Source organism: Strongylocentrotus purpuratus, unplaced genomic scaffold (genome assembly GCF_000002235.5).
Source record: "Strongylocentrotus purpuratus isolate Spur 01 unplaced genomic scaffold, Spur_5.0 spur5_scaffold_1, whole genome shotgun sequence".
Classification (NCBI taxonomy): domain Eukaryota; kingdom Metazoa; phylum Echinodermata; class Echinoidea; order Camarodonta; family Strongylocentrotidae; genus Strongylocentrotus; species Strongylocentrotus purpuratus.
Genome location: NW_022145594.1, coordinates 43,258,651 through 43,272,261, shown reverse-complemented (window position 1 = coordinate 43,272,261; position 13,611 = coordinate 43,258,651). Strand labels below are relative to the sequence as shown.

Below are 13,611 nucleotides of genomic sequence, written 5' to 3'. Positions count from 1 at the left end.
CCTGTAATTTACAGTGATGAAAAAGGAAATATGCGGTGCAGAAATGATACTTAAATTTCCGCAAAAATAAAAATGTGACTTGGGAACCCGCCCCACCAAATTAATAGCAATTAAAATGAGGACGGAATTCAATGCGAAAAAGAGCTAAGCTTATCGAAAAAAGGACAGAATCCTTGATTTTAAATGTGACTCGGCTATATACGATGTCTCTCCGGTAGGCGAGAATAGAAAGAGGGTGAATGGCGGACGTGCGTGGCGCACATGAATCATATGGGAAGGCGATGTACGGGGGGTGGGGCATGCGCGAATGTGACGTTTTTAAAGAGTTCTCGATGGAGGCGTAGTTTGGATAAAATAGCAAATAATAGGTAAATCAGCATTTGTGAAGTGTGCTTTCATTCCACGTTTCATGACTATTCCAATATATATCAAGTTAATGGCCTTTAAAAAAATGGTGTTTGGAAGAAAAAAACATATATGTATGCATCATATAACCGTTACTGCTGTTTCTTTCTTTCAATGACCCTCCATGACATTTACATTAGGACAAACATACCTGTATGGACGATGCCTTTGCTTTCAATGTAGAGTAGAACTCCTCATTGAGAATCCTTCCAAGTGTCAGGTCAGTCAGGTATGGCATAGAACCCAGTGCTTCTGCAAGGTGATGTGATGAGGCTGGTGTTGGACACTGGTCAATAAGAAGCTTGAGAGTCTGGACCTGCATCATTTGTAAATACAGTTAAGCAGCACGTCTTTACATGCATATGTTTTATTTACTTATTTCTCATTGTATTCTAATATTTCACATAAATTCTATTAATTACATCTTTGCATTCATGATAACATTAATGCTCAACAAAATAGATTTTATTTCCAAAATTTGATTCTTGTGTACTAAAACAACACACACAAGATTTCCATAAAGAGTATGATTTAGTAAGAGTGATAACAAAACTAGATGGAATTCGACTGCGCGCAGTCGAAAATGATGCCTCCGTTATAGAGCAATTTTACAAACCAAAACAGAAAAAAAAAAATTGAATTCACGTTCAATGGTAATCCATTGACAGGTTCTCAGAATATTGTGATTACAAGCAATTTCTCATATACATATATATGACCCTTTGATCTTTGACCTCATGACCATAAAATCTACTCAGTTCATTGGCTCTGCAAGATGTTCTGAGTTAAATAGTAATCCATCTGTCAGTTCTAATGAGAATGCGTTCACAAGCTATTTTTGCATACATAATGGGCCCATGACCTTTGACCTTTGACCTTATGAACCAAGAATCTACTCAGTTCATTGGCTCTGCAAGTAACAAACATGACCTAATTTTGGCATGAATCCATCAATCGGTTCTTGAGATAACGCGATCACAAGCTGTTTTTGCATTCATAATGTGCGCTGTGGCCTTTGACCTTTGACCTACGTGCTCCAAAATCTAATCAGATTGTCTTCCTATGGTGATACACACTATCACTAAGTTTGAAGTTTAAATCTCCAGTGGTTCTTGAGATATCATGATAACAATCTCAATGTATGGAATTTCATAAGTTGACCTCTGTGACCCTTGACCTTTGACATACGTGCTCCAAAATCTAATCAGATCGTCTTCCTATGGTGATACATACTATCCTTAAGTTTGAAGTTTAAATCTCAAATGGTTCTTGAGATATCGCGCTAACAAACTCAATACAAGGAATTTCATAAGTTGACCTCTGTGACCTGTGACCTTTGACCTACGTACTCCAAAATCTAATCAGATCGTCTTCCTATGGTGATAAATACTATTCCCGAGTCTTAAGTTTAAATCTTAAACGGTTCTTGAGATATTGTGATAACGGTCAAACGCGACGGACGTACGGACGGACAACCCGAAAACATGATGCCTCCGGCACCACCTTCGGTGGCGGAGGCATAAAAATTATATATGTATTCTTTATCGGGCTTCCAACCTGTTTGCATTGATAAGTCCTACTCCCAATAACACTGATATTAATAATACCCAGAAATATACCTTTGCTACTAGTGTATTAAAGGTATTCATAACTCTGAATTTCATGTGCACAAGACCCCTGATTCAGGAGGTTTGTTGCTGTGGCACAGTTTGGTAAATTCAAGTCTTTATTATAACTGGCTCTTAAAAAACGATTCAACTTATCTTTCCTACCAATCAAACTTGGAAAATGTTGGATATTGATTATTTATTCAAACAATGTAAATCTTTTCCATACTTGAATTTCAACTGAATCAGCACATGCATAATAATAATAAAATAATAAAAACGGTGCTCATTAAGCTGACTACTGAAGTCTCTAAGCACTATACAAACAAAATACAATGATAAACAATTACATATTTAACAAAACAACAAATTCAAAATAAACCTGCAAATTACAATACATAATGTGAACAGAGTTTCCTTTCATTCCATATTTCATGACTATTCCAAAATATTCTGTGAATCCTCTTAAAAACATAAGGGTGTTTTGCAAGAAAAAAAACGATGTATACATGTGCATCATATAATTATTACTACTCTTTCTTCTTTCATGACCCTCTCCAAATACATGCAGAAATTGATTATTTATCAAAAAAATGTCAATCTTAAACACACTTGAATTTCAACTGAATCAGCATTTGTGTAGTGTGCTTTCATTCCAAATTTCATGACTATTCAAATATATCAAGTGAATGGTCTTTAAAAAAGGGTGTTACTGCTGTTTCTGTCTATCAATGACCCTTTCCATGACAATTACATTAGGACACACACCTGTATAGATGATGCCTTTGCTCTGAATGTAGAGTAGAACTCCTCATTTAGAACCATTCCAAGTGTCAGGTCAGTCAGTTTTGGAAAAGAACACAGTGCTTCTGCTAGGTAACGTGATGAGGCTGGTGTGGGACACTTGACACCATGAAGCTTGAGAGTCCGGACCTGTATGGTTTGTCAATATAGTTAGGTAACTCATCTAACATGTACATGCTTATATTTATGTACTAGTACCAAATTTTTAATTGCATTCTTATATTTATCACCAACTGCATGCATAATACTGCTGTATTAATATCCACATTCTCAACCAAAACAATTTAATTCTTGTACCGGTACGTCAAAATATGGAAAAATATAAAAAGTATTTATTTAAGTGGTTTTCTCCTTCTTCTTCTCGAGTTCAGCAGGGCTCTAAATTAGTGGTTGCCCGGGTGCCATTGACCAACCTAAAAGTCCAGTCTTGGCTGCCCAGTTGGCAACCCCCAAAACACCCCAGCAATATAATTCAAACACTTGCGGTAATGTCCCACGACTACGAGCGACCGCTCTCTCTCCTAGCTAGCTTCATAATCATGGTATGTATTTTCTTGGTCCCAGCGCATGTGAGCTAGCTTGCTGAATCTCAGTGGATAATCGTATACAACAAATTTGATCATAAATAACAAAATCCATAGCTTACGATGTTGTGCGTATGTAAATTCTTGTAAATTTACAGTTCTTGCATCAAATCGATGCACAAAAACCTTTTTTTTTAAAGTAGATAAATGCTTTCTTTTTGAATGGGTAATTAATGGATAAATATGAAGCAGGAAGCCTGAAACCTTAATCAATGATAGAAGACTGCGACCAGTTCTTGAATACTCGCACTGTTGACAACTACGATTTCTTGTACTCGAATAGAAGTCAGTAAGCCTACTACATAAACTCAACAAATTAATACAAAAGTAGCCCTTGAAAAGAGTAGCCCCCAAAAGTTGAAAAAGTAGCCACCAAAAATGTAAAAAAAAATTAATATGGAGCCCCAATTTTTTTTTCCCGCTGCTCACAGGCGTCAAAGCGTGCATAAGCCCTCGCGCGTATGTTTTGTAATATGTCTACGCATTACACAAACCTCTGTAAACCCTATCCACTGTGACCACCTAAACTGCCATTTGGCAACCTAAAAAACTGTGTAGAGTGGTGAAGTGTGACGTCATTTGTAGTAGAAATTATTTTAACTCTATCATGTTTATAAACAAACACTTGATTGTAGTAGAAAATATTTTTAAATGTCATGTTTATAAACACACGCACAGCTGTTGTAGAAGTTATTTTAACTCTGACTTGTTTATAATATAGAAATGTCAATGTCGGGACACTCGATATTAAGTTTGTGTCGTGCGCATGTACAGTTTACCGGCTTGCAAGCGCTGCGCGGATATAATAAATCAATGTGTTCTGGCGCAGTGTTGTATAATATTTGTACTCTTGTCACTCAGCAGGACGCCGCATTCCGCCGATCGTTCTGCAGCATGTATTGCAGGATCCTGCGGCGGAACGATAGGAATAATAAATATCTCATGCCTAAGAATACACTTTGAAGGCATTTGCGGTCCGAAACAAAAACTCAACTATGTAAAATGTGGATTAGAAAATGTAAGAGATGCTAATGGAATGAAATGAAACTAAACACTCACACATACATGTGTACATCATAATTGTGGATGAACTGCTCACCTTTGATTCTGTTCCTTTCTTTGCAAGTGTTTGAAAAAAACAATGATGGAATGCACCGAGTAGAGAAACTTTCTTCAAGGATGGCATGGACCATATTATCTCTGCCACATCAAGTGACATAATAGGTCCACAATCTCTCTCGATATGGAGTTCAACCTGGATAAAATGACAAAGTGATTACTGATGGGATATAAAATATGAATGTTTACTCGGATATTAGCCATACATGTGTAGCCTACATGAGTGGTTGCCCTAGATGTGCTGCTAGAACTATGGAGATTCAAGGTAATACAAAGTTTTTGTATGGGGTCATGAATTTGGTTCAAATGAACAAAGTGGTAGCATATGCGATCTACAATACAGGTATTCAGTGCTCCGTTGTCGCGGTTGAAATTGAGTCTAAAGTGATGAAATTGTAAATAATAAACTCTTTATGTTGTATAGCTCCCTCTCCAGGTCAAGATATTAAATTAGCTATAAAACAATCACAATGTTTCTTGACTAAAATCTACCGTTTGACTATTCCTGTTTTGAAATTACATGTATATACCACAACTAAATAATCTGAGATTTTCATGGTCGCAGCTACAATTGTATGACCGTATGCGCTATTTGAAATTTATCAAAATTTCTGGGAGCAACAGTAAATTTTGATTAATTTTTTTTTAAATTGTAGTCCTGTCAGTAAGTATTCGTGACCAGTTTCCATACTTCACACTCATCAACCAGAGCATGTTGATGCTTCTACCACTTGCTCTTGTCTCTCACACATCCAACCATCTATTTTCAGTATGTTTAAATATTTACACACATTCTAAGGCTGCGACGAGTACTCGAATACTCAAGTACTCGCACTGTTGACAACTACTCGAGTACGATTTCTCGTACTCGAATAGTCGGCCGCCATTTTTTTTTTTTGCCCGCGCCTGGCACTGTCCAGGCCGACGCTTACCCATGCCAGGGAGAGCGCCCGCCGCCGACATGGTACTGTGGGTAAAATTGTTTCCCAGCTAAATCACTGTCAACTCACCTCAAAAAAAAAAAAATTAAATAAAATTTAAAAAATGAATTAAAAACTAGACATATAATACTTGGTTGGAACAAGTATAGGTGGGCTTGGTCAACTAAAAATAGAGCAAAAATAAGCGAGAAACTGCTTATAAATTTTTAATAAACATTATATACCTCACTTAAGAAATCCAGCCATCTGATTGGTCGAATTGCATTCATAAACTTCAACTGTTCCTGTAAAATTCTCGGTAACCATGCATAAAACATTTCAATATTTTTAATAACCATGGTTATTAAAAAAAGTTGGTCAGCCTCCATGGTTACCCCATAGGTTTACATGTTAAAAAATGGTTTGAGCGATGGAGGATGCCGTATGTGTGCGAAGGATTGGTCGGTAATTTCAATACAATTGAATCTCGATCGATCTTACCGACAATTTTATCTTGCATTGTTGACATGAAGACGAAAATAAACTTCCAAAAACAAAAAAACAACATCTGCCGATAGATCTTGATCTAAGTTCGTGCCAATATGCATTGCAAAAGTAAAAGAAGAGTCCGTATATGGAGCTTTTGCGAAGCATTCATCACACGCGAAGCCGGTTTCAATCCATTTTAATGTATATATTGGAGAAAACTGCCAAGCATGTTAACGGCGGGCCATAGCCGAGTGGTCTAAGCGTTGGTTTTCGATACACCACTTGTTGCACGCAAGGGTTCGAATCCCGTCTTCGACAAAATGATAAATATTTTTCATTTTTCATTTTTTAGTCTATTTTTTTTCGGCATATAAAAGTATTAATGACTGCTTTAATATTCGAGAAATAGTTGTTTTATTACGCTCTCGGGAAGGTTACAATAGCACAATTCTAACCTTCCCTTGAGCGTAATAAAACAACTATTTCTCTCAAAGCAGTCATTAATACTATAATATCACGTAGATTCATTACGTGAACGAAATTCACCTTCTATAGTCATAACACGCAAATTGTGAAATTTCTGACATGAGGCCTTTAATCGAAATTTTCACTCTGATGACGTCATCAAAATAAAAAATGGTTATAATTGAACTTGTAGAGAATTATCTTAGCTACAACATATCGAAATTTTGAAGAAAATCGATTAATATATACAGAGATACAATCAATTCTCCATAAATATGCTGACGTCATAATATGCAAATTCCTATTTTTAGTTCGAAGGCCATTATGATGATGTCAAAATATTTTTAATAGCCAAATGAGACATTAAATCATATTTCCGACTCATTCTCTATCAAAATATATTGTGTAATGGTGTAACGCGCGAAAACGCGCGCGCATGCGCGTGTGCGCGATTTTTTTATAAAATGCTTAAAATGACCTGAAACGTATGCAAAATAAATTTGAGACGAATTTGGGCATTTGAAATTTTTGCGCGCGTACAGACGCGCGGACAACCGCGCATGCGCGCGTTTTTTGACCTGAAATTAACCGGACTGATATTGACCTCAATCATGATAAATATGAATGAGAAATAACTTTTGGTTACGAAGATATGATCATAAGTTGATTTTCAGAAAAATTCACAAAATGGCGCCTAGATGACGTCATCAGTCAAGGTCAAGATTGAAAACCTTACCTTGTTTTGTCCATATGCCTATACATATGTGTGCCAAATTTCAAGATATTTGGTTGAACCATTTCAAAGTTATCTTGTTCACAAAAAAATGGTTCAAAAAAAAAATAATAACTAGATTTGTAATACTTGTTTGGAACAAGTATAGGTGGGCTGGTCCAACTAAAATTTAAGACAAAATAAAGGGCACATTTGAGATAGCATATTGTCTCAGCTACAACATACTCGAAGTTCAGCGTAAACAAAGCTAAAACGACAGAGATATTGCTCGCGAAAGACGGAAATGTAGAATCCAGTTTTGAGAAAAACTCATGTCCCTTAGAGAATACACGCAAAAAGTGAAAAATTGACATGCCTCCTTTAATCGCACAAATACGTCCTGATGCCTTTGTCAAAATGAAAATTTATGGCAGCCATATTTGTAGAACATTGTCTCAGGTAGAACATATCAAAATTTGGAAGAAAATTGATCAATATTTTTAGAGATACAGTCAATTTAAAAAAAATATGCTGACATCATAATATGCAAATTGAAATTTTGAGTTCAGAGGTCATTATGATGACGTCATGAGTTAATTGAGGGTCAAATGAAACATGAAATCATATCTCCAATTTATTTTCTATCAAAATATGAAAACAAAATTGGGGTCACCTTGCAGCCTAAAGAGCTACAATGGATTTTGTATAGGCATGTTTTTGCCCATATATGCTATGTATTACAAGAGCTCGCGCGCACTGAAATTTATGTTAAACGGTCGATCATTCCGTTATTAATAGTCATTAAGAGACAAACATGGTATCAATTTGTTTGTAAAAATATGTGGAATATTATGAAAGAAAAAAAATGGCGATTCTATGTTGTGTAAAAGTTTTACGCGCGAAAACGCGCGCGCATGCGCGTGTGAGCAATTTTTTATAAAATGCTTAGAATGGCCTTAAACGTATGCAAAATGATTTTGAGACGATTTTGAGCATTTTAAAATTTTGCGCGCGCATTTACGCGCGGACGTACGCGCACGCGCGCGTTATTTGACCTGAAATTGACCGGACGGATATTGACCTTGATCATAATAAATATGAATGAGAAATACCTTTTGGTTATGAAGATATGATCATGAGTTGATTTTCGTAAAATTTTACAAAATGGCGCCTAGATGACGTCATCAGTGAAGGTCAATGTTGAAAACGTTATTGTGCTTCGTACATATGCCTATACATATGTGTGCCAAATTTCAAGGCATTTGATTGAGCCATTTTCGTGTTATTTTGTTCACAAAAAAGTGGTTAGAAATAAGAAAAATATTTAATAATAATAATAAATAAAGGCAATTCTAACGAAATTATAAGGTGGTCTGTACGTTATACAGCCCACCTGATAAAGGCAATTTTAACAAAATTATAAGGTGGTCTGTATTAGATACAGCCCACCTGATAACAAAAAAAAATGGCGTCCAAGTATTCGCCTATAAGCCTGGGAGTGTACTCGAGTACCTCATTACACGGTTATGCACAGCCTTAACACATTCTTTTTCATAATTTGCCCTTGAAAATCGTGAGAAGGCATTATGATAACTGTCGGAAATTAAAGAATAACTAGAGTTTGGTCAGAAACGTGTGTCCTCTAATTGGCAAAATAAATTGGGTCAGGGAACTTACATGTATGGGGTCCTGCAGCATCCCCCCACCCCCTGGCAAAGTACTGGTGGAATGAGAACGGGACATACGGACGGACAACCCAAAAACATACGGTAATGCCTCCGGCTACTTCGTAACGGAGGCATAAAAACTTGTGCAAAAATGTTTGAACTGATTTTGTTTAAAATGATTAAACTTACCACATGTGGTCTAATGAATGCATAACCTGCTACAGTGTGTGCCGTCACAAATGTGTCCACTGTCAGCTCAATCTCCTTTGATGAAACCCTGTCTTTCACCAAGGCTGCTACAGCTGGGTCCTGACTCTCAAAGGCTACATCAACAATGAAATCTAGCTGTTCCTGTGGCCGTGGAGCCCATCTGTTCATGTATGGTCCCTGGAGCATAGACTTCATTACATGCGTTGCAATGCTTTGGTTTTGTGACACAGTGAAGTACAGGAGATACCTAAACTCCTCTTTCCTTGGTAGCACTGCTTCCTCAATCAGCCTGTTGAATTCATTGTGATCTAATTCATACAGGGAAGCAAGATGGACTCCCGCCATGTAATCCTGAAACAGTTTGTGAGGGAAGAAGACTGCCGATTGCACATGAGAATTCCTCTGATGTATGTCTATGCTATCTGTAATTCTGTCCTCCTGAGACAAAATCCCAGCCCTACAGGCAGTGTCCATGGATTCTGGGCATATTTCAAAATCATCTTCACCAAAAACCAATGTATTTTCTAGCAGACCATTGAGGGCCTGTTTGCCAATCGGTCCAAGGAGCTCATCAATTTGTTTCAAATAGGCAATAAGTGAGGGGCTGCCTACTTTCTTCACTTCTTTCTGAGCATAATGTTCTTTTAGAAAGGCAATCATTTCTTTGAATATCTGAGAAAAAGATGTCAGTGATTTCATTTCCTTTAGCTTTTGCTCATCAAGTTCTTTCCACATAAGACACAACATGGCTACATATATAGGAAAGTGGGCCATGTTTTCAGATATGACATCATTATCATTAGTGAACTGGATAAGCTGATTTGCTTTATCATCATTCTTTGGAAAGTATTTGTGAATGTAAACCGACAAATTCTCTCTCCTGAAACCCTGAACATGCATGAATGTGTAGAGCTTCATTAGATCACCATTTGATCTAATCTCTACTGCTCTCCATGGGCGAGTGGTCACCAAGACTGGGCAAGAGGCAAGTTGATCTGAACAAAGAATATCTACAAGTCCAATATCACCAGTCTCAGATGGGCTTCCACCTGTCTCTGAGGAGGTGACACTTGGCTGTGATGTCTGAAGTTGCATTTCATCAGTAGGCTGGGATTCGCAAGATTTTGTCTCCATGATTTTGCCACTGACTTCATCTAGCCCATCGAATGCGATGAATACCTTGTCAGGATTTGAACGGATATACTCAGTAATCTGAGAAACCGTTGCTGGATTGTTTTTGGCCAGATAAGACTTTGCAATCTTGCCAATAGAGTGATGCTTAAATTCACGTAGAGGAACAATCAAGACCCACACAAAGTCACTGAAATACATCCCTTGAATCCAGTCCCAGGCAATCTTGGCACAGAATGTAGTTTTTCCAGCCCCTGCCTCTCCCTGAACCATGATCCGCTTTGGGAACTCTCCATTGACTTTGAGATCAAGGATATCATTGTAATCTAGCACTCGCTTCTCTGTCCCATGTTCTTCTAATAAGAAGAGATTAGTATACATGTCATCAAACTGCACAGAGGAAGCAGGATTGAGAGGATCAGCTCTGATCTTACACAGAGTTGACCTGTACTTGAACTTGAAATCATTTGCACACCGCTCAACAAGTTCAGGAGAAAGTAGTTTGGTCAGAGATTCAGCTGAGGGAGGTTTGGTCTGTGATTCGAGCAGTCTTGATGGCCTTCCTAAAAATACATAAATAATGCATATATTCACATGATTATACACAAACATATTTTGCTACATCTGAAAGAATTGTAATTGCCTGAGGCTAATAATGTGACCTACGACTAGGAGTACGTGCATGTACTTAAAGATACAAAGTCCTACATGTTTGTCTGAATTTATGCGACTTCATTCAATTTTAAGGGCACTTAAAATCATATCCCTGGAATAATTTTTCTTAGGACATTTCAGCAATGCAGAGTTTCCCTGCCAAGCACACATCTTATTTTGAAGGGAAAAAAGACAAATATGACTGCATCTTCATTATACCTCTGCCTAAATTAAGGTAAGATCAGGATTAGAATTGATCTTTAAATATCACAATGAGAATACCTGTATATAAAATATGAATACATGTTGATTGATCTATACAACCTTTGACCTTTGACCAGACAATCCAACATCTGATAACTTGTCTCCCTATGGTGACACATACCTATATGTCTTTCCTTTTTTTTAAATAAATTTCAGCTAAAATAGATTAAAGTAGTTGTTGATATGGTGATAATCATTCATTTTGTTGACCTTTGACCTTATTAACCCAAACCATAATCAGTATGTCTCAATATGGGGAAGCATACTGACACCAAATGTGGAATTCATGGCTCAAACCATTCTTGAGACATTGCAATAATGGGGCTTAAGAGCTGAACCCTAAAAATGAATTCAATTTGACCCTCATGGCCTTTGACCTACTTATCCCAAAATCTAATCGCTTCATCTCACTTTGGTGATGCGTGATAACATCAAGTTTGAAATTTATACCTCAAGTTCTTGAGATATCGAAATAACGCCCAAAACATATGTTCTCCAGCACCACCTTGGGTGGGCGACTGGGCGGATGCATAATTACAGTTATCATAATGAAATGACGCAAAAGAATATTTATCTATTTATTGTGATATAAAAAAAAACATTGCACTCATTGCAGCCTAGCGGCTGAATTGAGTGCAATTTATAAGGTAATAACATAAGGATGCTGCACAAAAGACAATAGTAAATACGTTCATAAAAACAGTAGGTACACCTTATATCAAACAATATTGATGGTGGGATAACGAAAGTGGGTAATGGATGTGAAAAAATAAAGATTATATGATACCGTATATGACTTAACCAAATTCATAGGAAGAATACATTGTTGAATAAAGTATGATCAGTGCTACAAGAAATAATGGTTCAAGGTTCAAAGTATGCCTATTGTCATATGGGTGTGAGGTACATGTATATTGAGAACAAAGGGACATGTATATAATTCACTTAAGTTGAATGGAGAGTGTAATTATAGTTTGGCAAATAGAGATGATTGGAAGAGATGCCAAAATCTTGATACAAAAAAACAGACTGAGTATCCTAAAAAATCAGATTTTCACGAAAACTTGACACTAGCACTGGCGCGTTGGCCCTGGGCCAGTAAAATATCACAAAAATGGTATACTGGTAAGAGCAGTCAAGTTAAATGTTTGCCCTTTCATTAAAATTTCATGAGAACATTGTAAGGCAAAGTTTTTGTTGGGGTTGCGGGGCAATACTTGTACATGTACATGTTTCTATGCGATTCCACGTTTTTTAAGGGCTTTTTAATATATTTTAATATTTTTTTTAAGGATGAAAAATCGTATTGAGGTGATATCATATCATATTTCACTCTTATTATCGCACTAAATACGATTTAATCCTACTGGTTGGCATCTCTGGATTGATAATGCAATATTGGAATTAATATAATCCATATAAAGTATGCAATTTTTAATTTTATTTAAGCACATCTATTAAGAGCAAGAGATCTGTGGAGCAATCAATGTGTCATTCCATTTTTTAAATGAGTAACCTCACAATGATGAGATATAATTTGTTTGTCGAACGTGTGCATGTAAAGAAAGCTGACATACATCAAATTCTGCTGTCACTCAAAGTACTTGTACTACATGTATATATTGGTGTTGAGAAACTAACTAGGATTAAAGGTACTATGTCCCATTTGCAGGCCAACAAAATGAAAAAGTTAAATTCCTACGGCATTTGAAAGATAATACTAATTTGAACTTCTCTAAAAAAAAGAGGGGCTTGAAAATGTCTTCAAGGGGGAAAATAACAACTATTAGTTGTCGAATCGACTTAAGAGCTATAGACCCAGTAAGTAATAGTCTGATTTTCAGACCATTGTACCAAATGGTTGTACGTTTTATGCTGCGAAAAGATTCAATCAGTTTAATTTTGACAATTAGAATAAGTGGGTTATTGATGTAGACAAATGCTCATTTTATGTATGTTATTACCAAAGAAGAAAAAAGCCAGTATTAGTCACTCAACATTGTCTGACAGTAAAGTCTAGCAAGTAAACAGGTTTCCTTGCATAATGTGAATATTACGACACTGCTAACGTTGAAATTTCAGATAGGACATACATGACTTATTCATAATTCCTGCAAAGTTCTACAGAATTTGATGTTGGCTGCAAAAGGGACATACAGCATCTTTAGCATGGACTAAAGTTAAATTAGTAAACAAGTCAGCGCAAAGCATAGCATCCAGAACAATTTACCTCCATTGGACTAAACTATTATATTACTAGGCAAGGAAGTTAACCACATTTTCACATATGGGGCCTGTCACCACGAAATGAGTCCAGTTGGTCAAAATTTGTATTCCTGTTTTTAAGTATTATATGAATCTACATTAAGTAAGCTTTAAATTAAAGGGTCACACATTAAAATTGATAAATCATATCCAGAAATATGAACAAAAACCTAATTGGACTTTATAAACAATGGGATTACCCAGTTTTGAGAAATGCATCATTTTTGTGATAATTTCAGATTACATAGCCTATATTATTTGCCAAAAAATGTTAGGAGATATTTTCGTGACCTAAGCTCTGGGGACATAAACTAC

The 13,611-nt window shown here is 36.5% G+C and overlaps 1 protein-coding gene across 1 annotated transcript in view; it reads right to left on the bottom strand.

Annotated features, from left to right (window-relative positions):
* Positions 1–241: 241 nt before the first annotated feature.
* LOC115921142 overlaps positions 242–13,611 on the bottom strand; it is a 31,348-nt gene continuing 17,978 nt past the window's right edge. The window contains exons 3-6 of the mRNA XM_030978271.1: positions 8,962–10,676; positions 4,500–4,655; positions 2,781–2,945; positions 242–721 (exon numbers count right to left, since the gene is read on the bottom strand). Of these exons, the coding sequence (XP_030834131.1) occupies positions 542–721; positions 2,781–2,945; positions 4,500–4,655; positions 8,962–10,676 (2,216 nt within the window). The 3' untranslated portion in view covers positions 242–541. The remainder of the gene's footprint in view (positions 722–2,780; positions 2,946–4,499; positions 4,656–8,961; positions 10,677–13,611) is intronic.